At 37.2% G+C, this 25735-nt stretch overlaps 1 protein-coding gene across 1 annotated transcript in view; it reads left to right on the top strand.

Annotated features, from left to right (window-relative positions):
- SLC44A5 (solute carrier family 44 member 5) overlaps positions 1-25735 on the top strand; it is a 352752-nt gene that overhangs the window by 264392 nt on the left and 62625 nt on the right. The window contains exon 4 of the mRNA XM_059899408.1: positions 13906-13990. Coding sequence (XP_059755391.1) covers positions 13906-13990 — 85 coding nt within the window. The remainder of the gene's footprint in view (positions 1-13905; positions 13991-25735) is intronic.

Raw genomic sequence — 25735 nt, 5'->3', positions numbered from 1 at the left:
GAAATGAGAAACGTCGTTTTTCTTATCCAGGCAACCGGACACAGGGCTGCTTCCAAAAATGTTTCTACGGCAGCAGTGTCATGAACACAGATTTTCAAATTCGGTATCATGTGTCCTATTATCTGCTTCATTGCATTTGTAAATTGCTTGTGTTAAAAAGCCATAAGCACGATTTGGCAGGCCTGTTCCTCACATATTAAAACAGTTAAAATGTATCTTTAAGGGATACAAAATAATGATTTGAAAGCCGACATTCCCAACCAGCAAGTGTTCAGGGAATGCCTTAGCTGCCCCAAACAGATTTGCAGTTAATTTTTAAGTGTCAGTGCAAGCAGTTGGTCTAATCACATTTTCTCCTTGACAGAGGGCTTTGTAATGGCTGCAACTTCTGACTCAACCCTAGAGCACAACAGGAACATACTTTGCAAATGTTTGGAAATAAGAGATAATACTAGGTAATAATACTTGCTCCTGGTATTTCAGTAACAGGATATGAGTTCCTTGATATGAGTGAAGAGATGATTTGCCTGAACAAAGTTTTTACCCATCGCTTATCAATCTTTGTTAATCTGCTATGAATTACCCAAATAGGAGTGTTTCACAAATAATTTCTCTTCTTACCTTTCTCTTCTCCCTGTGTCTCTCTCTGTCTCTCTCTCTCTCTCTCTCACACACACACACACACACACACACACACACACACATGCATCGGCTACACTTAAAGTAGTCTTTTATAGTTATTTCTAAAATAGTGAGAAAATTAAGGGAAAAAGATGATTGATCCTGATTTGTATTGATTGCTGTGTAACTTTGGCATTTGGTTTTATTCACCAGTATAATCCAGGCAGTTTTATTCTAGAGCCTCTGCTCTTAATCATCATGCTATACTGCCTTTTATTTAATAAAGAAGATGAATGAGGATTCTTTAAGTAATGAAGGATACTGAGAGAGGGGGCAGATCAGAACCCCATGATACTCTCCTAATGCTTTCTCTCCCTCCTTTCCCTCCATCGTCTAATTCCACGTAGAGTTGGACTTAAAACAGAGAGAACGGCACCAGAGGAGTGAGTGAAATGCAGGTATTGTTTTGCAAGCAAAAATCATGAATAATTTGGTAGCTGCAGTCTTGCTCTGTGAGACTGAGTACATGTTCACTTTGCTGCAGCGTCATTGTTTACATTCAGTAACCGTTTGCTAAATTAGCCTCTATTATGTACCCACTAAAGAGAGGACCATATTCTTTATGATAATCCACACCTATTAGTAGATTTGGTTTTTTCTTTCAGTTAATGCTTGTGCTATAGAGTAAATAAAATTATGTCAGACAGTATCTCATTCTTCGGGCTTTTTTGGCCAGGAAGACCTCAAAGGATTTCATAGATCTTTCTAAAAAGTGTATTTAGTAGTAGATGTTAATAATGAAGATTACATGTAGCATTTTCAGATATAATAAATTGCATCAGGTTTTAGGAACAATGAAAGCTCTTCCTTGACATAAAGCAATGGTTGCCAATTATAGAACCACAATTAAGCAAGTAAACACCAAGATGAGTGATACTGAATGTGTGGTGACCTTGAGTTTTTCAAGGAAAATTTAATAGGAAGAGAAGGACCCACTTGAACAGAGCCTCTGCTATGGATTACACGGCTGGCACTGACAATCTTGTTACGCTAAAACAATCTCCCTGTAGTTCATTGTATAAAATAACCTAAGATACTGCTTCTCCATCCAGATCTGGGACCATGCTCCAGCCCACGTGTGCACCACACTGGCCTCCTTTCCATCCCAGTACCCATCGTGCCCCTCCCCCTCACAGGGCCTTGTCCAGGTGTCCATCGGCTGGAAGCCTCTTTGTGCCTCTCTTCGTTTTTCAGATCTCAGCTCCTGCATACCTCTCAGGAACATCATCCCTGGCTTTCCTCATTTGATCATCTGCCTCTATGAATCCCTCTCTCTGTACCACATATTGCTTCTTTGTAGTGCTTGTCAGAATTGAAATTTCACATCTGTGCAATTAATTCATTAAGATCTCTTTCCCCCAGTAGACTGTAGGCTCTAGGAGAGCAAGGACCTTTATATACCCAGAGTTTAGCATGGTGCTGACACATAGCAGGCACTCAAAAAACATCTGGAGAGTGAATGAAGGAGAGAATAAATAAATTTTTGTCTTCATTATTTCCAGCCACTTCAATGTGAATCAAAACCTTGAACAGGTTGTAAATAGTAGTAGACTAACATCTATTTAGATTAACTAGAAAAAGAAGCATATTAATGTTGCAAGCATAAAGTCAGACCTGCTAATACAGAAAAAAAACAAAGGTGTTGTGAAAAGCCTAATTTGATTTCTTAGTTATTGGGTGGTTTTTCCATTTTCTTTCAATTCTGTGTATTATTTACAAATATGCTTTAAACATACTCTTCGTCCCATCTTTTACTTCCTATTCTCACCCCTTCCATTTTACAGACTCTGAAATTTAGAATGTGTGTCATTTTGCTCTTTTCTTTTGCTGTCCTATGTGGCAGTAAATTCTAATAAAAGAGTCTGAAAACATTGTACCTCTGGTAGTTTTTTGTTTGTCTTTATGAAGTCCTGAATGTCTTGCTGAATATATCTAAAGTTTCCCCTGTGAGTAGGCTGGTCTCTTGTTCAGAACATGGGCTGGGTATTTTTCTTTCTTTTTTTTTTTTTAAAGATTTTTTTACGTGGACCATTTTTTAAAATCTTTATTAAATTTATTACCATATTGCTTCTGCTTTATGTTTTGGGTTTTTTTGGCCGTGAGGCATGTGGGATCTTAGCTCCCTGACCAGGGATCGAACCCACACCTCCTGCATTGCAAGGCAAAGTCTGAACCACTGGACCGCCAGGGAAGTCCCTGAGCTGGGTATTATTCATTTAACCCCTTGGATCTCTTCTCTACCCTACTCTTCACCCTGCTCTGTCCCTCGAGAAGTTGGCTTTTATGATGACACCCACAGGCTCTCTTGTCCCCTGGCTTCCAATTTGGTCTGTGGGAGGTATCAACAGCAGATTGGAGTGTAAGAGAATGGTTTTATGGAGTTTATTCCTCTGATTCTCTTGCTGGTAGGTCACCACAGGTTAGCTGCACCTCTCTACCTAAGGGCCCAAGTCCAGTCAGTCAACTCTTTCCATTTGGCTTCTCTCTCTGGATTTAGGGAACTCCTTCCTCCTTTGCCCCTTCAGGCCTAGAGGTAAAAACGACTCCCTGTTGTAGCTAGCCTCTGGGTTCTGAACCAACTCTTCTTTTCCTTAACTCTGCCCATACCTTTGTAAATATTTCTTTATTAAACTCTCTGCAATTATCTTGTGTGACTATAACATCGATTTCCTGCTAGGATCTTGCTGTATTCTAGAAAACAGCAACCCAACCTTGAAAGGCTTGCTTCCTAGGTGGTGCTTTAACTGGATCTTGCATAGGGTATTTTGTTCCATAAGGCTGGCTATTCTGGGTGATTGAGTTCAGTGTTGGTTATCCACTGCTGACAGATTTGTCACATAAGCATTGTTGGGATCCAGGTCAGCCTTTGTGAATAAAAGTCCATGTTATCCAAAACCCACGCATAATTTTCATCCCTATTGTCATGATTACTTTTTCACAAAATCATTGAAAAATTACTTTTCGATCTGGTTATTGAAAGCTGTCTCTACAGAGGGTTCTTTACTAAGCAGCTACATGAGACATAAATATTTTCATATTCTGGGTCCATTTGGAGGTCAGTACTTCTAATATTTCTTAAACTTCCTTGCCATTGGTTGTCTAATATTTTTTCTTTTCCAGTTTGTGATAACGTGGCCAAATCATTGGCCTCTGTCTATGAATAGATAAACGTTTCAGATTCAGTTCCTCTCTTCTTTCAGTCAAAGTAGATAACCAGAAGAATGCCTCCTGATCCGTGCCAACAGATCCTCCACACCCACCTGTAAATCTGATTTGATTTTTTTGCTTCCTAGTCAAATAATCACAGGGACATTTCCATGAGCCATAGGTATGTGTTAAAGCTGTGCCTCAGGAGCACGTGCCTATTATTGTGAGCAATCTTCTTATGTAACTTTCTTGTGCCTTCATGACCTTCTCAAGCGTTGTATGAATACACCACTTCTACTCAATAAGGGAGTGCTATTGGGCACAGCCAACTTTAGGCTTGATGGATCAGATAACATTCAGTTCACTGATGGGCTTCTCATGTCATTAGGTGATCATTCAACGTTCAGGAGCTACTTCTCAAAAGAAGAACATTTATTTGCTGAAAGGATATGGATTTTCTCCAAAGCCATAAGAACCTCTAATAGGCATTTGCCATATAGACCTAGTGGCAGACCTGCTATTACAGTAACCTGGATTATCTGAAAAGCACTTTATTTCTTGGGGCAGCCATTAAATGCCGTGCCTCTTTTTAAATAACAGACAATGCAAGGTACAGCAACTTATCTTTTACTTTGGAGGAGATATCACTACCTGACCCTCAGATCTTACTGGAAGACTCCTGTATTTTCATGAGGTTTATCTCCCATCCATTAGCACACGTATGTCTTTGTAAGACATCCAGGTTACACGCTATCCAATATTCTCCAGATCTTATCAGCATGATGCCATCAGTGTAAGGAATCTGTGTGGTATCCTGTGAAGTAAGATATTATATTAAAACCTTGCAGACTAAATTGTGACAAAGAGCTAGGAGGTCATGTAACTTCAAGGGGAGATGGTGAGGATGCAGCACGCTATCCCTGCCAGGTGAAAGCAAATGCTCCTGGTGTTTTATACTTACTGGGAAAGGGGAAAGCTTTTGTTAGATCAATTGCTGCATGCAAGCTGGCAGAGGCTGCTTTTATTTGTTCCAGTAGAGAGACTACAACTTGAACAGCAGCTAAAATTAAGGCTGTGACTTGGTTAAGCTTAAGCGAATCCGTTATCATTCTTCAGAAACCATCTTCCCTCTGCACTGGCCAATAGTAAGGCCCAATGAATGAACGAATGATTTAACTTAATAAGAATATGATGACTGGGGGCTTCCCTGCTGGCGCAGTGGTTGAGAATCTGCCTGCCAATGCAGGGGACGCGGGTTCGAGCCCTGGTCTGGGAAGATCCCACATGCCGCGGAGCAACTAGGCCCGTGAGCCACAACTACTGAGCCTGCGCGTCTGGAGCCTGTGCTCCGCAACAAGAGAGGCCGTGACAGTGAGAGGCCCACGCACCACGATGAAGAGTGGCCCCCACTTGCCACAACTAGAGAAAGCCCTCGCACAGAAAGGAAGACCCAACACAGCCAAATATAAATAAATAAATTAATTAATTAATAAAAAAAAAGAATATGATGACTGACAATTCAGTATGAATGATTGAATGGGAGTTTGACTATATTCTAGACCCACACTTTAAGATAAAGTTTTCGTATTAACTTTTTTTTAAAGAAGTAAGGTAAATAGGTATCAGATAATGTGTAATTGGTTAGGTAGGCCCTAAGTCATATTTTAATCAAGTTGCAGGCTCCATGTATTAAATCATATAGTGAAGCAACAAAAAATACTTAAATCCTAAGAATTGTAGCTATGAGTTTAAAACATGACAAGAGAAAATAAAAATAGAAATAGAAATCAAATAGAAAATAAAATTTAAGTATTGTGAATATTTAGGTTGAAGGAGAGAAAGGTGATTTAACTGCTTCCTTTAAGTATATAAAAGATTTTTTAAAGCTATATAGTAATTAGTTATCTATTGCTGCATAACAAATTACTCTCAAACTTGGCAATGTAAAATAAGCAAACATTTCTTATCTCACAGTTTCTGTGGTCCGGAATTGGGAATAGCTTAGTTGAGTGGCTCTGGCTCTGAGTTCTTTATGAAGTAGCAGTCAAGATGTAAGCCAAGGCCACACTCAGCTGAAGGCTTGACTGTGGTGAGGGATCAGCCTTCTAGTTGGCTCCCTTGCGCGGATGTCAGCACGAGGCTTCAGTTCTTACTGACTGCTGACAATCGTGGGCTTTTTCTATAGGACTGTCTGAGTGTCCTCATGACATGTCAGATGGCTTCCCCTAGAGCTACTGATCTAAAATAGAGAGAGGGAGAGCAAAGAGGAAGCTGCACTGCCTTTTATGACCTATTCTTGGAAGTCACCAAATATTATTCTGTCACTTTCTATTCATTAGAAGCAAGTCACTAAGTCTAGTCCACACTCAAAGGATAGGGAATTAAGCGCCACTATTTGAAGGAAAATTGTCAAATAATTTATGGACGTATTTGAAAGCCACCATACATGCTGATCAGCTGAATAAAAGTAAATGGCATTATTCAGGTCTTTTGTCCATTTTTTAATCAGGTCATTTGGTTTTTTGATGTTGAGCTGTATGAGCTGTTTATGTATTTTGGTTATTAACCCGTTATTGGTCATATCATTTGCAAATATTTTCTCCTATTCAGTTGGTTGTCTTTTCGTTTTGTTGATGGTTACCCTTGCTGTACAGAAGTTTTTAAGCTAATTAGGTCCCATTTGTTTATTTTTGCTTTTATTTTCTTTTGCCTTAGGAGATGGATCTAAAAAAATATTACCACAATTTATGTCAAAGGCTGTTCAGCCTATGTTTTCTTCTAGGAGTTTTATGGTTCCCAGTCTTATTGGGTTGGCCAAAAGGTGCCTTCAGTTTTTAAGTACAAATAAAAGGCACATTTTCCATTTTCACCAGGAACTTTATCGAAAAACGTGTTCGCCCTTTTGTTTCACTACCTTCTGCCATTTTTCAGGCACCTTCATAATTCCATCTTCCAAAACTTTTTATCTTTTTGAGCAAAGAACTGTTCCAGGTGCCTTTTACAGTCTTCCAGGGAACTGAAATTGTTTCCATTAAGAGAATTTTGTAAAGACCAAAATAAATGGAAATCTGAAGGTGCAATGTCTGATGAATACGGCAGATGAATCAGAACTTCCCAGCCAGGCTGTACCAGTTTTTGCCTGGTCATCAAAGAAACATGCGGTCTTGCTTTATCCTGATGGAAGATTATGCATTTTCTGTTGACTAATTCCAGATGCTTTTCATCGAGTGCCACTTTCAGTTGGTCTAATAGGGAGCAGTACTTGTTGGAATTAATTGTTTGGTTTTCCAGAAGGAGCTCATCATAGAGGACTCCCTTCCAATCCCACCATATACACAAGATCACCTTCTTTGGATGAAGACCGGCCTTTGGTGTGGTTGGTGGTTTATTTCGCTTGCCCCATGATCTCTTCCATTCCACATTGTTATACAGTATCCACTGTTCATTGCCCATCACAAGTTGTTTTAAAAACAGAATGATTTCATTACTTTTCAATAGAGAATCTCATGCGGAAATACGGTCAAGAAGATTTTTTTCACTTAACTTATGTGGAACCCAAACATCAAAGCGATGAACATAACCAAGCTGGTGCAAATGATTTTCAACGCTTGATTTGGATATTTTGAGTATGTCGGCTATCTCACGTATAACGTTGATTGTTCTCAGTTAATGTCTCGATTTAATCGCTATCAACTTCAGCTGGTCTACCCGACCACGAGCATCGTCTAGCGAGAAATCTCCAGCATGAAACTTTGCAGACCACTTTCGACATGTTCCATCAGTCACAGCACCTTCTCCATATACAGCACAAATCTTTTTTTTTTGCATTTCGGTTGCGTTTCTACTTTCCTGAAATAATGACGCATAATATGCCGAAAATGTTGCTTTTTTTTTCCATCTTCAATATTAAAACGGCTACACAAAAATTCACCAATTTTGATAAGTCTTTTTTTAAATGCATGCTGATATGACAGCTGTCACATGCAATCTAACAAAATTGTTTCCAGTGAAAGACAACTAAGTGCTACTAGAGCCATCTTATGGAAAAAAATGAACAAACCTTTTGGCCAACCCAATACATTCAGGTCTTTAATTCATTTTGAGTTTATTTTTGTATATGGTATTAGAAAATGTTTGAATTTCATTCTTTTACATGTAGCTGTCCAGTCTTCCCAGCACCACTTATTAAAGAGACTGGCTTTTCTCCATTGTATGTTCTTGCCTCCTTTGTTGTAAATTGACCATAAGTTCATGGGCTTATTTCTGGGGTCTCTATTCTGTTCCATTGATCTATAAGTCTGTTTTTGTGCCGATACCATATTGTTACTATAGCTTTGTAGTATAGTCTGAAGTCAGGGAGTGTGATTCTTTCTCAAGATTGTTTTGGCTATTTAGGGTATTTTGTGTTTCCATACAAATTTTAACATAGACATTTTTCCAAAGAATACAGATGACCAACAGGCACGTGAAAAGATGCTCAACATTGCTAATCATCAGAGAAATGCAAATTAAAACCACAACTAGATATCACCACATACCTGTAAGAATAACTATCATCAAAAATAACACAAATCACAAATGTTGGCAAAGATGTGGAGCAAAGGGAACTCTTGTACACTGTTGGTAGGAATGTAAATTGGTGTAACCACTGTGGAATACAGTATAGAGGTTTCTCAAAAAAAAAAAAAAAAGGGTGGCGCAGTGGTTAAGACTCCATGCTCCCAATGCAGGGGGCCCGGGTTCGATCTCTGGTCAGGGAACTAGATCCCACATGCATGCCACAACTAAGAGTTTGCGTGCCACAACTAAGGAGCCCACAGGCCACAACTAAGGAGTCCATGTGCTGCAACTAAGGAGCTGGTGAGCCACAACTAAGGATCCCTGGAGCCTCAACTAAGGAGCCTGCCTGCCACAACTAAGACCTGGTGCAACCTAAATAAATAAATAAATATTAAAAAGAAAAGGCAGTACTTAAAAAAAAAAAATAGAACTACCATATGACTCAGCAATTCCACTCTGGGGTATATAGCCAAAAGAAACAAAAACACTAATTCAAAAAGATATGTACACTGCAGTGTTCATAGCAGCATTATTTACAATTGCTAAGATATGGAAACAAATGTCCATCAACAGATGAATGGATAAAGAAGATGCGGTATATACATACAATGGAATACTACTCAGCCATAAAAAAGAATGAAATTTTGCCATTTGCAACAGCATGGATGTACTTGGAAGGCAATATGCTTAGTGAAATAACTCAGACAGAGAGAAAGATAAATACTGTATGATATCACTTATATGTAGAATCCAAAAAATAAAACTAGTGAATAAAAAAGTATATGGGATTAAATTATAAGAAAGAACTCCATGATAGCATATCCCCCAAAAAACCAGGGAGGAAAAGACCATGTGAAATCTATATATTTTGGAAATTTTTAAGAGTGTGAATAAACATCTACATCAGTGGCTCTCAACTGGAGCAGTACCACTGCAAAGGGGGTCTTCTGGAAAATTTGAGTTGACTTTCTGATTGTCATATGTTTTGGAGGTACTACTGTCTTTTAGTGGGTGGGTGGGAGCCAGGGAAGATAGATGCCTGGCAATATCTGGGACAGTTCTGCAAAACCAAGAATTGCCCCACTTCTTGCCTAACTTTCCCATGTACCACTCATGTAGGTAACAATTTGCTTTTAAATATTTGAATCTAGAACTTCTGTTTTAAAATTACAAATTTTTATTTTTGCATGGTTTTAATAACTACCAAGAGAATTTGAGGAAAGATTGTACTTTTTTGGTTGGAATTTACTAAAATTTTTTCGTTTAGGAAAATCATATCATTGACAACACCACTTACAGTATTTGAGTCTCCTACACAATACACCTGAATCCTCCTGCAATTATAACTGTTACATTCAGTGATTCTATCTATAGGTGCAATTACCTATTTTACTGTGTCTTCTAGTTTGGTCACATGTGAGCATTTGCAATATTGATATGGATACTGTTTAATTAGAACTTATTTTCTTAGTTCTCATTTACATTACAGCTAGTACACTTTATTGTTTTTTTTTAAAGAAATTGTGTGTGGGGGGTAGATGAGTTATGTATAAATAGTACTTCAAGATTTATATAAAAGCAGCATTGTCAAATATTCGTTATAAAAAGGATGTGTTGGGTATGATGGAGTTGAGGAGGACTGACGTACAAACCCATGATGCTACAGCACAATTAATCACCTTATATGAGAAGCCCTGGCATTTTGGGGGAAATATTCTAGAACAGTTCGAGCCAGAAGAAACATAAGTGAGTCAAATGTGTAATGTTAAATTTCCTAGTAGCTACATTTAAGGGAGTAAAAATAAACAGATGAAATTAGTTATAATAATTAACCATAACCAAATATTATCATTTCAAATATACTCAATATGAACAGTATTAATGAGATATTTACATTCTTTTTTTTTGTTGTTCATACTCTCTTTAAAACCTGATGTGTATTTTGCAGTTACAGTATGTCTCACTTCAGATAAGCCACATTTAAGTGCACAGTAGACATATGTGGTTAGTGGCTACCATATCGGACAGCACAGTTCTAGAAGTTCCATGAAAAGAGAAATTCCAAGAAAGGGAGTAAAATGTGAGAAGCCCCTTACTTTACTAATGGACAGAATGACTGCTACTGCATATTTCCTTTTCCTCCTCCTTTTTTCCCTGCCATATTCCTCCACTCGAGGTGTGGAGAGATGTGGTCTTAATGGAGAAGATAAAGAAAACTAGATACCCTTGACTGAGGTGACTTGGTTGAATTGGCCTTTGAAGCTTTCAGCTCAGACTTGATGTTCCAGCTCAAACACAGAACATATGCAGCAAAACTTCTGTGCCAGAGGATACGTGGAGAGGTGTAGCAGCAGCTTAGTAAACAGCCACTTGCCATAATTCAAAACTACAAAATCAAGAAGGAGAACTCTTCCCTTGACACTTGCATGTTCATCTTCCTCTCCTTTGTCTTGGGCATCAGATCCCCGTCAACCAGACTCTCTGCTTCTCCTGCCAAGTACAAAGTTCTTCTTTACAGGTGGCAGAGGCTCCAAAATTACCCGTGTTATCTCCTTTCCTACCATATGTGTCTAACATACTGCTCATCCTCATTTAGCTGATATCCTTGTCGTTTCCACTGTTAGCAAGCTCATTCCTAATCTATCCTTTAGTAGGCAGCAGTATAGTGACTATAGTCTAATGTTTAAAGCATGAGCCCCAGAGAGCAACACTCCTAAGTTCAAACCCTGTTTATGCCACTTAAAACCTGGGTGATCTTTTTTTTTTTTTTTTTTTTAAATTTGGTTTTGCCAGCATTCAAACTTTTTTTTTTTTTAATTAATTAATTAATTTATTTATTTATGGCTGTGTTGGGTCTTCGTTTCTGTGCGAGGGCTTTCTCTAGTTGCGGCAAGTGGGGGCTACTCTTCATCGCGGTGCGCGGGCCTCTCACTATCGCGGCCTCTGTTGTTGCGGAGCACAGGCTCCAGACGCGCAGGCTCAGTAGTTGTGGCTCACGGGCCTAGTTGCTCCGCCGCATGTCGGATCCTCCCAGACCAGGGCTCGAACCCGTTTTCCCCTGCATTGGCAGGCAGATTCTCAACCACTGCGCCACCAGGGAAGCCCCAACCTGGGTGATCTTGAGAAGTAAATAAAACTCTGAGCTGCAAATAATATCAGAGGTAAAAATATCTACTTTATAGGGTTATTGTGAGACTCAAATGAGAAATGGATATAATATATTTAGCATAGTACTTGATACATGTAAGCAATTAGTAAATTGAAGCTCTTATTATTATACTGTTTCCTCAATCTATAACTCTTTCCCTACTCCTTGTCACCTTCCAGATTCCTTCTCAAATCTCAGTCATTTTCCATTCTTTTCCAGGTCCCACCTCTTCTCCAAGCCTTCTACAAACTTTATTCTCTCCTTTTCATGTGTTTGTTAAGAACTCTGACATAAACTATACTGGTATTGACTTCTAGTACAGGACACATAGCTGTCATTTAGTAAGATCTTTAACTGAATGACTGATGATGAAAAAAGAAAAAAAAAAACTACAGCAGGTGTTGCTGATGCCCCACCCCATATCCCCTCAGTCCTTCCAAGTTTGCTTGCAGCTATGGCAGGTAGTTTTATCATGCCCACTGACATGGGGACATGGGCAGATGTTCTCCATGATTCCTCAGAAGGTCCCCAGCAGCGTGGAGTCACCTCACCCATAACAATATCCCACTCATTAACATGCACTTTATTGGCTTTGCTCCCTTCCCTGTCTCACTCTCTTCACCCCCCACTTAATCACTTCCCAAATTAACTACCTGTATCAAAGTCCTTGTCTCAGTGTTTGGTTTCTGTGAAACCCAAATAAGAGAGGAACTATCATTACTGAGTCCATATTGCACGCCAAGCACCACATTAGGCATTTTACTTTCTTTATCTTCTTTCATATCCTCAACATTCTTTGGGGCTGGGTATTATTATACACATATTTTTTAGTAACAAATTGGAAAGCCAAAACTAAAGCATTTAAGTGACTTGTTCAGGGTCATAAAAATATTAAGTAGCAAACCTAGCAATCCAAATGTTTCTTCAGGTGCCCATTTTGAATTAATAATTGTATAGAAAAGGAATAAACCATTTTGGGATAAAGTTAAAAGAAACATATTACAGAGTATAGAGTCAGGTAGAATTAGAACTCTTAGATATCTGACAAACTAAGATATAAAAACAGAATTTAATAAAATAGTGCCTGGAGACATTATACATTGAACACTTAGATGTCATTTAAATGCTTTATTTATAGTCCACTTTCTTTATCCTGGGAAATAAAGATGGGAGCATATGGCAGCAGAGAACTGTCCGAATGAGTCAGATTTTATAAGAAGGTATTAGAAGATGAAACTGTCAATGCCTCTATGACATTGGAGAAAGAATTAGACAAAGGAGACTTTTCTGGGTACTCGGATACTAAAAGGAAAGGCTTGGATGGATGAGAAAAAATATTGAGAAAGGTGTCTTTTCCATATTAAAATTCTCATTCAGAATGGATTTATTTTTGTCTTCCCAAGTCACACAGGCCATATACATAAGAGTGATTGAATTGTAACATGAACTGTCAAATCCATTAAATGTGGGTAAGGAGATAGCTGGAAATGTTAAAAGAAGCAAAGGACAAAGAGATATGTTTTCCATATGCAGAGGCAAGCATTAGGTGACCAATAAATTTCCCAGATTTTTAGGAAACATATTCATCAAATTAGAGAAATTAGAAACATTTAGTTAGAATTAGGGAGTATTGCCCAATTTAGCTAATGTATGTTGCTTTGTGTGGTTCTCTAGTCTAGCTGATAAGTATATAAGGGCGATGAGTTTGTATGAGGTAGAGCCCTCCCAGCATCTTCAGAGAAAACAGAGCCAAATCTTTAATTTCATGAAGTTTGAAAACACTTGATATTTATAGGCAGCTTTGAGATTATCAGACAAAGTGTACAGTGAATTTTTATTATGTGTTACTTCTGAAGTTGCTACTGTTTGCCTTTACAGTGTCATAAGAAATCATAAAGAACTAGGCAATTTGAATTGGGTATTATAGTTTCATTCCTTTGAATTTTTTGTAATGGTCTTCACTTATGTATAACCCAAAAGAATTACATCATAATATGTACTGCAAATTTATTAGCTCTGCTATGAAGTCATTTAGGTTTGAGCCCTAGCAAAAGTGACTTCCTGACAACCAAGCATTTGTAGTGTGCCCTCTAATTCACATTTTAATAAATGTCATTTTCTAAGTGCATTACCTCATGTTTTGGCTACAACCCAGATGAATCCTGAGAGAATAAGAAATGTGCTTTCTGACTGATGCATCCATATTTTATTTTACTTTTCATTAAGAAATTACTCCTTTAAGAAAATCAATAATCTTTTGTGATTGAGGGGAGAGGTTAGTGTGTTGCAATGGTGCATTCTAATTTCTCAAATCAGACTGCCTTCAGCCAGCTGTTGCTGATTTTTTTTGTCTTTTCTTGTTCCTGCAGCCTGGGTCAATGGCGACCCCAGAAGAGTGGCCTATCCTACAGACAGCCAGGGCTACTTTTGTGGCCAAAAGGGCACCCCCAATGAGTGAGTATGGCCACTTTGCTTTGTCTGATTTTACTGTCTAAGCTGGAACCTAGAAATCACTTTTGCATTAATCCTACTCATAAGAGGATTGAAATTCATAAAAAAGGACTCCCTCCCCTTTTCCCCAGAGACAGTTTATAAGCAGGTGGGATGTTTCATACTGTACGACTTAAGACAAGATGTCATTGTTCTGCAGCATTTTATTAGAACACATGAAGACTCTGCTTAGTAAAAATATAATTGTACTGGGTGAATTGGACCAGTGATTTTATCAGAAGCCATATTTTAAAATGCCTTATGAAGTGGGCTATAGGAAGGCTGAGTTCTGAGGAGCTGCTAAAAAGCTAGACGGTGCAGTTGTTAGAATTGTTTTTGCCACAGTGTCTACTGATAAATCACTCCACCTTTCAAAGTGAGGGGCACACCTAGAAAGTCTTCAATGAGTGGCAGGCCAGCTTTTCAAGACAACTAACTAGCCTGCTGCTGACAATGACCCTGAGTAGCTGAAACAAACAAGGGAGAATGTTCCATTAAATTCCTTTCTAATGTTAATTATAACAAGTTTTCATTTCTGAAAGCAAGTTTTCTTTCTTCATCATAAAGAAAAAACAAAACAGAAACATAGATTTCATATTTTTAGAAATTTTTTTCTCCTTTCTCACTGGTCCATTTCTTTTCTGGTAATACCTGAGTTTTTACTCAGTACCCTAGTTCTTCATAACCAATTCAGTTTCTATAGAAGTTGGTATTGAAAGGGTAAGAAACCAAGGCAGCAGCAGCGCTCTCTACCACCAAAAACAGCAAAAAGGAGTCTCAGAATATTTCTATTGTGTCCCCATGTTGCCCACCCATAACTTGGAGCTTATTATTCCAAGAGATAAACAGATTTAAAAAATAGGTTTAGGAAAGGGTTAACAACACACAAGGAGTAGAATTATTATGGACAATCGAGAAACCAGAAATTTGGGTGAGGTTGGGGGATAAATCCTTAATCATGTCAGGTTGAGTTTATGGCGGGTAAGTTGACATCTACAAAAGGTCCGCATTGCCTATTAGAGACAACTAGACTAAATTCTGATCTAGGATGGTAATTCTTACCTTAACCTCAGTAACTCAAAAACTCCTAGACATTGCCAACAAAACCTTCACACTATGAAGGACAGCGAAAGCACCAGGTGGTAGAAAGATCACACAAATCTCTAAATCTCTAGTTCTTTAAAATAGGCTATTTTTAAAAGGACCTCTGTAACGTTTCCCAGACCTAAGCCAATGACCCACTTATTTCCAACAAAAATGTGATACCACAAATTTCAGTACGTAAAGATCATTCAAAGACAATCCTAGTGTAACAGACATGTTCTTTAAAGTATTATTTATAATAACAGTATATTGGAAACTATACAGATACCTAACAACATGTGGATGGTAGTAAATTATGGCCCATGTATTTAATAAAATATAATGGAGCCATTAAAAATGTATGTTTATATTTTTAAGAATTGATTATGTTAATTTTCTTTATAGTTTCTGGATTTTGTGTCACGATTTTAATTGCCTTCCTTCTCCTGAAAATAATATTTAGCTATATTTCTCTAGTATGTCTATGGTTTATTAGAAATTATAAATTTCCAATGCACTTGGGATTTATTTTTGTGTATGGAATGAAGTAAGAATCAAACTTTCTTTTTTTCCAATTGCAGCGCCAGTTGATCTCAGAATAGTTTGTTGAAAAATATGCTCTTTTTCCTCTCTGATTTCTGATACCACAATTATCATTTGGTAAATTTATATACTTGTTTACAAACCACCTACTGTATTCCAATATATATATATTCTAAGCCTCTCAATTGTTTTAATTCTTATATAAATGTGTATTAATTTGAAAAGTTAATAAGTTACTTTAAATGATTCTGAGAGTTTTTAGTAGTAAGTGAAAATATTTATGAAAATATCAGATTTCAATCATTAAAACAGTGTGAAATTATCATACAACTAGCAGAAAGAAATAAATACAATTACAAATATCAGTTTTGAATGTGATAAAGATGGGATTCCACACCAGTAGCCAAAGACTAGATTATTAAATAAGTGGTATTGAATTAACTGAAATGACATTCATGAATATAAAATAAAATTTTGGGGCTTCCCTGGTGGCGTAGTGGTTGAGAATCTGCCTGCCAATGCAGGGGACACGGGTTCGAGCCCTGGTCTGGGAAGATCCCACATGCCGTGGAGCGACTAGTCCCGTGAGCCACAATTGCTGAGCCTGCACATCTGGAGCCTGTGCTCCGCAACAAGAGAGGCCGCGATAGTGAGAGGCCCACGCACCGCGATGAAGAGTGGCCCCCACTTGCCACAACTAGAGAAAGCCCTCGCACAGAAACGAAGACCCAACACAGCCATAAATAAATAAATAAATAAATAAATAAAATTTAAAAAAAATTAAAAAATAAAATTGGATATTTATCTCATACATTATACCAAAATGAATACTGAAACATGGAAATATTGTATATAAAATATACAACCAAAAAGTAGCAGAAGAAAATGCAGGGGCATGTTAATAGAATAATGGGGTAAAGAAGCTTTTTCTAAACATGACACCAAAGCCAGAAAATGTAACAGAAATTTTAAAGTATGACACAGAGTAATCCCACTTTAACCCACAAAGTGGTATGCAAAGTTAAAAGATAAGTGGAAATTCAGGAAAAAGAAATTTTTTCAACATGTATACCTGACTGTGGGTCAGTAGCTTTATAATATGAACTACTTTTATAAAATCAAAAAAGAAAAAGATGATAATTCAGTGTAGAAGTTGGCAAAAGTAATAAACAGGAAATAACATGATATAATGGCCAATAATAACAGAAAGTGCTGATCAACCACAGTTAAAAAAGAAATGCAAATTAATAAAGAGATATTACTTGAGCTTATTAAGTTGTCAAATAAATTAAAAAGATTAATATTTCCAGGGTTGACCAGAATGAGGGGAAAAAAAGACATCTTATTTTCTACTGGTGGTAGTGAAATATGATAATATTTATCACATTTTATCAAGTATTTATGAAATTTGTATGTTCTTTTTGATTCAGCAGTTTTTCTCCTAGAACATATATGATGGAAATTTGCATAAACTTTCCTAATGTTATAGGTACTATGAAATAGTAATAATAAAATGGAAACAGCCTAAATGTCTATCAATAGGAGATTGATTAAATGAGTTACAGTATAGTCATATAATAAAATACTATTTAATCATTAAAAGTGATTGAGTAGAGATATATTTATTGACATGGAAATATGCCCATGATACTTTGTTAATTCAAGAAATCAGGTTACGCCATGATTTAGTATAATTATATAATTTAGTGTAATAAATGCCATGTATAGTATAATTCTGCCTTGTGATATATATGGATATCACGTAAAAAAAAACACCTATATATGAAAGGATATACACATTCCTACATTAATTATTTCTGGGTAGTGGGATTATATTTTTATTTTTATTTATGTGTTTACTGAGTCACTATTATGTTTCCAATAGTGTTCTAAAGGCTGAGGTTATAGTGCAAATAGACAAGCTACCTGCACTCATGAAGCTTACATTCAATTAGGGGGCAATTACAATAAAGATGTAAACAATGAAGATAATTTCAAATTGTGTGATAAATGCTAGGAAGAAACAAAACAGGTGGCCCCATAGAGAATGACTGGTATATAATGAGCTGCCTCGCGGTTGCATGGGGCAGGTTAGGACTTTCATGAGGAGGTGACCTTTAAATTGAAATATGAAGGCTAGGCAGAAGGCAGCCTTTCAAAAGCCTTGGTAAGAGCTTTAAAGCCAGAGACAAGGGCAAAGGTCCTGAGGCAGGAATGAGCCTATGATACTCCAGGAACAGAAAGAAGCCCAGGAGGCTGGAGTGTAGCAAAGAAAAAGGGGAGTGGAATGAGCAGATGTCTGAGAACCAGATAGGAGTCAGATTTTGTGGTTCTATGTGCCCTTTAAAAGTATTTGGATTTTATGTATAAGTGCAGGAAGGCCATGGAAAGGTGTTCATCAAGAAAGTGATACAATCCACGTTACATTTTAAAAGACCATTCTTGTTGCTATTTATACCTTCTTGAACTGTTTCAGTTGTTCACAGTGAGCATGTAGGCAGGAAAATATTAAACTTCTTTTATTTTGAAAAAGAATTAATGACAGATATTATAAAATAGAATTATGAGTAATTTTTATTTGCTTATTTATATATTAATATGCATTACAAGTTTCTACCAAAAAATCTAATACTTTTATATTCCCTCCAAATTGTCCAAAAATAAAAGTCTTGAAAGTACATGAGCTGAGGCAATGAGTTACCTTACTTATCAAAGCCCTTTGAAAGAAAAAGAGAGAAAACATTTTGTTGAAAGAATATACTCTAGAGTCAAATCCTGACTTTACATCTTTCCATTGTTGACCTTTGGGTATTGGATGCAACCTACCTGGCCTTAATTTTCTGATAATAATGCAAAAAATTAAATGAAAGAACAGTAATTAGGGTGAAACTTACATGTCCTTTTTTTAACAAAGCACTTTCATATTCAATATTATAATACATCATTCGTGAGGTCTCCAAAGGGCCAGTCACTATGCAAAAGGTTGGAATCACTCTAGGAGACAAAACACAGTTTTCTCAAGGATTTCAGTCTTCAGGGATATAGCCAAGAAATCCATGGATTTCAGAGAGTTCCAGTCCAAGCTGGCAACATAGGAGGCTTCTAACTCACCTCCTCCCATGGACACACTGGATCTACAGCTACACACAGAGCAATTCCCTCTGAAAGAAATCCAGAAACTAGCTGAGTGACTCCTACGTATCAGGTGAACAAGGAAATACCCACATCAAAATGAGTAGGAAAGGCTGAGACACAGTTTTACCGTAAACCCCACGCCTGGCTCAGTGCCATACAATTGGGAGGAAATGCCCAAATCCCAGCCTGTCCCTGAGGAATGAAAGGTTTGAACCCCACATCTAGTGCCCCAACTTTTAAGACTCTGACCCAAGGGACAGGCCCTCAAAACACCTAGCTCTGAAAGCCAACAGGGCCTGCATCCATGAGACTCATAAGACTATTGTAAACAAGGAAGTTCTTAACTCACTGTGGTTATTTCCCCCAGACCCATCTCAGAGGGAACAGACAGAAACACCCATCTCCCAGGCTTTTCCTGAAAGAAAGCTACTTGCATACTTCAATAGCTGCTGCATGAGGGTTAGACTTCTAATATGCACACATCTGGGGATGACTACAGTCTTCCCCAGAGCCTGGAGGAGGCCAGTGGGCACTGTCTCTGTGTTCTCCCTCTGGTAGCTCCAAGTTGTACTGACTACCTGGAAGGAACTTGTGCACACATCTAGTGCGCGAGCTTTTGCAGCTGCCACCAGGGGACACACCCCTTGATCTGGCTCTGGTGGCCCATGGGGCTTGCATTTCATTGGTCCCACAATGAAATGGGATAACTGTAGCAAACAAAAAAACACTTCTTAACTGGCTATCCCCTCAGCACTCAGTGCAGAGGGAGCAGACTGAAATGCTCATTTCCCAGTCTTTCCCTGAAAGAGATCTATTTATGTACTTTAAAAGCTGGTGTCTGAGGGTCTGACTTCCAATCAGCCTGCATCTATCACTGACTGAGCTCCTCCCCTTTGGGACACTGACAGGTCTTGGCACTACTCAACTACTAAAAGCCACTAAGAACAAAGAAAGCAACTTGGACATGCACGAGGGTTTGAGAGACAGTTAAGAGCTGGGGCTGGGGTGAACATTAAGGTTTACCTCCTACAAGAAACCAGACTGAGAGAGGCAGCTGTTTTATCTAATGCACAAAAACCAACGCATAGAATCAAGGAAAATGAAGAAACAGAGGAATATGTTCCAAACAAAAGAACAGATAAATCTCTAGAAACAGAATTTAATGAAATGGAGATACATGATTTACCTGATATAATTCAAAATAAAGGTCATTAAGATGCTCACCAAAGTCAGGAGAACAATGCATAAGTATAATGAGAATTTCAACAGAGAGATAGAAAATATAGGTAAAGTATCAACAGAAATCACAGAGCTGAAGAATATAAAAATTGAACTGAAAAATTCATTAGAGGGGTTCAACAGCAGACTAGATAAGCAAAAGAAAGAATGAGCAAACTCAAAGATAGGGCAGTAGAATTCATCCAATCAGAGGAGCAAAACGAAAAAAGACTGGAAAAGAGTGTAGATAGCTTAAGGGTCCTATGGGACACCATCAAGTGGATCAACATTTGCGTTATATGGATCCCAGAAGGAGAAGAAAGAGAAGGGGCAGAAAGCTTCTTCAAAGAAATAATGGTTTAAAACTTCCCTAAGCTGGGGAAGCAAGCAGACATCCAAATCCAGGAAGCACAGAAAGTTCCAAATAAGATGAACCCAAAGAAACTCATAGCAAGAAATATTATAATTAAACTGTCAAAAGTTAAAGACAAGGACAGAATCTTAAAAGCAGAAAGAGAAAAACAACTTGTTACATATAAGGGAAACCTCTGTAAGACTCCAGGCAGATTTTTCAGTGAGGCTTTGCAAGCCGGAAGGCAGTAGAATGATATATTCAATGATTATATATTGAAAGAATAAAAACTGCCAACCAAGAATACTCTATCCATCAAAATTATCCTTCAGAATTAAAGGAGAGATAAAGAGTTTTCCAGACAAGCAAAAGCTGATAGGGTTCATACTGGCCTTATAAGAAATGTTAAAGGGACTTCCTCAAGCCGAAATGAAAGGATGCTAATTAGTAACAGGAAAAACATATGAAAGTAAAAATATCACTGGTAAAAGAAAATACATAATTAAGCTCTATTTTAGAATAGTCTAAAATTATAATGGTGGTGGGTAAATCATTTATAAATCTAGTATGAAGGTTATAAGACAAAAGTAGTAAAAATAACTAACTACAGTAACTTATTAATGGATACACAAGGTGAAAAGATGCAAATTGTGACATCAAAAGCATGAAATGTTGGAGGGCGAATAAAAATGTAGAACTTTAGTATGCATCTGCATTAAGTTATCGGCTTAAAATAGACTGCTGTAATATGTTTTATGTAAGCCTTGTGGTAACCACAACACAAAAACCTATAGTAGATACACAAAAGGTAAAAAAAAAGGAATCTAAGCATACTACTACAGAAGATCCTCAAATCACAAAGGAAGAGAGCAAGGGAAGAAAAGAACAAAAGAACTGCAAAACAGCCAGATAGCAATGAATAAAATGGCAATAGTAAGTCCCACCTATCAATTATTACTTTAAATGTAAATGGATAAAATGATGCAATCTGAAGATACAGAGTGGCTGAATGAATAATAAAACAAGACTCAACTATATACTGCCTACCAGAGATATACTTAAGCTTTCTGCGCAGACACAGAATAAAAGCAGAGGGATGGAAAAACATATTCCATGCAAATGGAAACCAAAAGAAAGCAGAGGTAGTTATATTTATATCAGACAAAATAAACTTTAAGGCAAAGACTCTAATAAGTGACAAAGAAGATTATTATATAATGATAAAGGGGTCAATCCAACAAGAGGATATAACATTTATAAATATGTACCCAACTTAAAAGCACTGAAATGTATAAAGCAAATATTAACAGATCTGAAGGGAAAAATTAGGCAGCAATATAATAATAGTAGGGGACTTCAATACCCCACTTTCATCAATGGTTAGATCATCCAGACAGAAAATTAGTAAGGAAGAATTGGACTAAATTACATGTTAGACTAGATGGACTTAACAGACATTTACAGACCATTCCATCTAAAACCAACAGAATACACATTCTTCTCAAATACATGGAATATTCTTCAGGATAGATCATGTGTTGGGCCATAAAATAGGTTTTAATAAACGTAAAAAGTCTGGAATCATATCAAGCCTCTTTTCCTGCCAAAATGGTATGAAACTAGAAATTAATTCAGAAAACTGGAAAATTCACAGATATGTAGAGATTAAACAACTTGCTACTAAGCAAATGGGTCAAAGAAAAAATCAAAAGGGAAATTAGAGAGTATCTTGAGACAAATGAAATTGGAAACATAACATACGAAAGCATATGGAGCACAGCAAAGCAGTTCTAAGAGGGAAATTCATAGCGATAAACAACTACATTAAGAAGCAAGAGACATCTCAAGTAAAGAACCTAATTTTGCACCTAAAGGAACTAGAAAAAGAAGAACAAAATAAGCCCAAAGTTAGTAGAAGGAAGGAAATGACAAAGATCAGAGTGGAAATAAATGAAATAGAGATTAATCATTAGAGAAATGCAAATCAAAACTACAATGAGGTATCACCTCACACTGGTCAGAATGGCCATCACCAAAAAATCTACAGACAATAAATGCTGAAGAGGGTGTGGAGAAAAGGGAACCCTCTTGCACTGTTGGTAGGAATGTAAATTGATACAGCCACTACGGAGAACAGTATGGAGGTTCCTTAAAAAACTAAAAATAGAACTACCATATGACCCAGCAATCCCACTACTGGGCATATACCCTGAGAAAACCATAATTCAAAAAGAGACATGTACCCCAGTGTTTATTGCAGCACTATTTAGAATAGCCAGGACATGGAAGCAACCTAAGTGTCCATCGACAGATGAATGGATAAAGAAGATGTGGCACATATATACAATGGAATATTACTCAGCCATAAAGGGAAATGAAATTGAGTTATTTTTAGTGAGGTGGATGGACCTAGAGTCTGTCATACAGAGTGAAGTAAGTCGGAAAGAGAAAAATACCATATCCTACCACATATATATGGAATCTTAAAAAAAAAAAAAAGGTTCTAACAAACGTAGGGGCAGGACAGGAATAAAGATGCAGATGTAGAGAATGGACTTGAGAACACAGGGAGGGGCAAGGGTAAGCTGGGACGAAGTGAGAGAGTGAGACATTGACATATATACACTACCAACTGTAAAAGAGATAGCTAGAGGGAAGCAGCTGCACAGCACAGGGAGATCAGCTTGGTGCTTTGTGACCACATAGAGGGGTGGGATAGGGAGGGTGGGAGGGAGGCGCAAGAGGGAGGAGATATGGGGATATATATATACATATAGCTGATTCACTTTGTTATACAGCAGAAACTAACACGCCATTGTAAAGCAATTATACTCCAATAAAGATGTTAAAAAAAACAAAGCAATAGGGAAGATAAGTGAAACTACCAACTGTTTTTTTGAAAACATAAAATTGACAAACCTTTTGCTAGACTCATTGAGAAAAAAGGTGAGACTACTTAAATAAATTCAGAAATGAAACAGGAGACATCTGATACCACACAAACACAAAGGATCATAAGAGACTACTATGAACCATTATATACCAAGAAATTGGACAGCCTAGAAGAAATGGATAAATCCTAGAAACATACAACGTACCAAGACTGAATCATGAAGAAACAGAAAATCTGAACAAGCCAATTACTAATAAGAAGATTGAATCAGTAACCAGAAACCTCCCAACAAAGAAAAGTCCAGGATCAAATGACTTCACTGATAAACTGTACCAAACATTTAAAGAAGAATTAACAACAGTCCTTCTCAAACTCTTTCAAAAAATAGAAGAAGAGAGAGAATTATGACAAATTGTTCAATGGAACAGATTAGAGAGCCCCAAAATAAAGCCACAGAAATATGATCAATTACTTTATGACAAAGAAGCCAAGAATATACAATAAGGATATTCTCTTCAATAAATGGTGTTGGGAAAACTGGAATGCCACATGCAAAGCCACGAAACTGGACCACTTCCATCTTACACCATAAACAAAAATCAATTCAAGATGGATTAAAGACTTGAATTAGGACCTGAAACTGTAAAACTCCTAGTAAGCTCCTTGACATCGATCTTGGCAATAATCTTTTGGATCTGACACCAAAAGCAAAGGTAGGAAAAGGCAAAATAAACAAGTGGGACTACATCAAACTAAAAAGCTTCTGCACAGCAAAGGAAACCATCAACAAAATGAAAAGGAAGCCTATGGAATGGGAGGAAATATTTTTGAATCATACATCTGATAAGGGATTAATACCCCAAATTTATAAAGAACCCATGTAACTCAATAGTAAAAAACCAAACAATGAAACAAATGATTAAAAAATTGGCAGGGGATCTGAATAGACATTTTTCCAAAGAAGACATACAGATGGCTGACAGATATATGAAAAGGTGCTCAACATCACTAATCATCAGGAAAATGCAAATCAAAACCATATGAGTTATCACCTGATTAAAATGGCTATCATCAAAAAAGACAAGAGAAAACAAGTGTTGGCAAGGATGTGGAGAAATTATTGTGCATTATTGGTGGGAATGTAAATTGGTGCAGCCACTATAGAAAACAGTATGGAGATCCTAAAAAAATTAAAAATAGAATTACCACATGATCCAGTAATTCCACTTCTGGGTATATATCCAAAAGAAATTAAATCATGATCTTGAATAGATATCTGCACCTCCATGTTCATTGCAGCATTGCTTATGATAGCCAAGTCGTGGAAACAACCTAAGTCTCACTGCATGGGTGTATGGGTAAAGAAAATGTGATTTTATACAAATAAATAAATTTTAAAATTCAGCAGTAAAAAAGAAGGAAATCCTGCCATTTGTGACAATATGGATGGACCCTGAGGCTATTATGCTATGTGATATCTAAAAAAAAATGAACTCATAGGAACAGAACAGATTGGCGGTTGCCAGAAGTGGGAGGTGTGGGGTGTGGGAAAGGGGTTTAGGTGGTCAAAACGTACAAACTTCCAGTTATAAGTTTCTAAGGATGGAAGGTACAGCATGGTGACTATAAGTAACAATACTATATTGTATATTTGAAAGTTGCTGAGAGAATAGATCTTAAAAGTTCCCATCACAAGAAAATAATTTGTAGCTATATGAAGTGATAGATGTTAACTAAACTTACTGTGGTAATTATTTCTCAATATATGCATATATCAAATCATTATGCTGTATACCTTAAACTAATACAATGTTACATGTCAAGTATATTCTCAATAAAACTGGAAAAAATTAAACTAGGAACTGGACCAAAAAAAAAAAAAAAAAGAAATCCATGGATTTCAATCTAGTGTGTTTCGCAGAGTGTGCTGTCTGAAGAATAATGCTTACAATCCCATCTGAAACATTACACTCACCCCCACTTTCTCTAGTTACTTTCTGGCACAAGACCCTGATTTATTGTCTTGGGTACTTATCACTACTTGAATTTATCCTGATTATTAATTTCACTTGTTTATTTTCCTCTACTAGAGTCAAAGTTCTTTGAGATGAGGGACGTTCTCTGTTTTGCTGTTGTGTCCTCAGCACTTCATTATAGTAGGTGCTCAGTAGGTTCACTGTTAAATGAATCAGAATAAAGGGGTAGCACAGAAAAGACAGTGATTTGCTCCAGTTGGAGGTCAGTGTAAAGTTCTTATCAGATCCTCCTATTAGCACTGCTAAGTGGTGCCATTATTACTACTCTCATCTAGAAAATTAGGAAGCAAATTCAGATAGGTTAAAGTATGCATTCAGGGTCAGCTGACTACTAAATGGCAAAAGTAACACGTTCTAACCCCAAATTCTGTGTTCTTTAGGCTGCATATTGATAGAATTGCAGTGAAATTGGTTTTCCATGTTCCATGTTTAATCTAGTCCTTAAAATC

This window comes from Balaenoptera ricei, chromosome 1 (assembly GCF_028023285.1).
Source record: "Balaenoptera ricei isolate mBalRic1 chromosome 1, mBalRic1.hap2, whole genome shotgun sequence".
NCBI lineage: Eukaryota > Metazoa > Chordata > Mammalia > Artiodactyla > Balaenopteridae > Balaenoptera > Balaenoptera ricei.
This window is presented reverse-complemented; position numbering and strand designations above follow the sequence as displayed.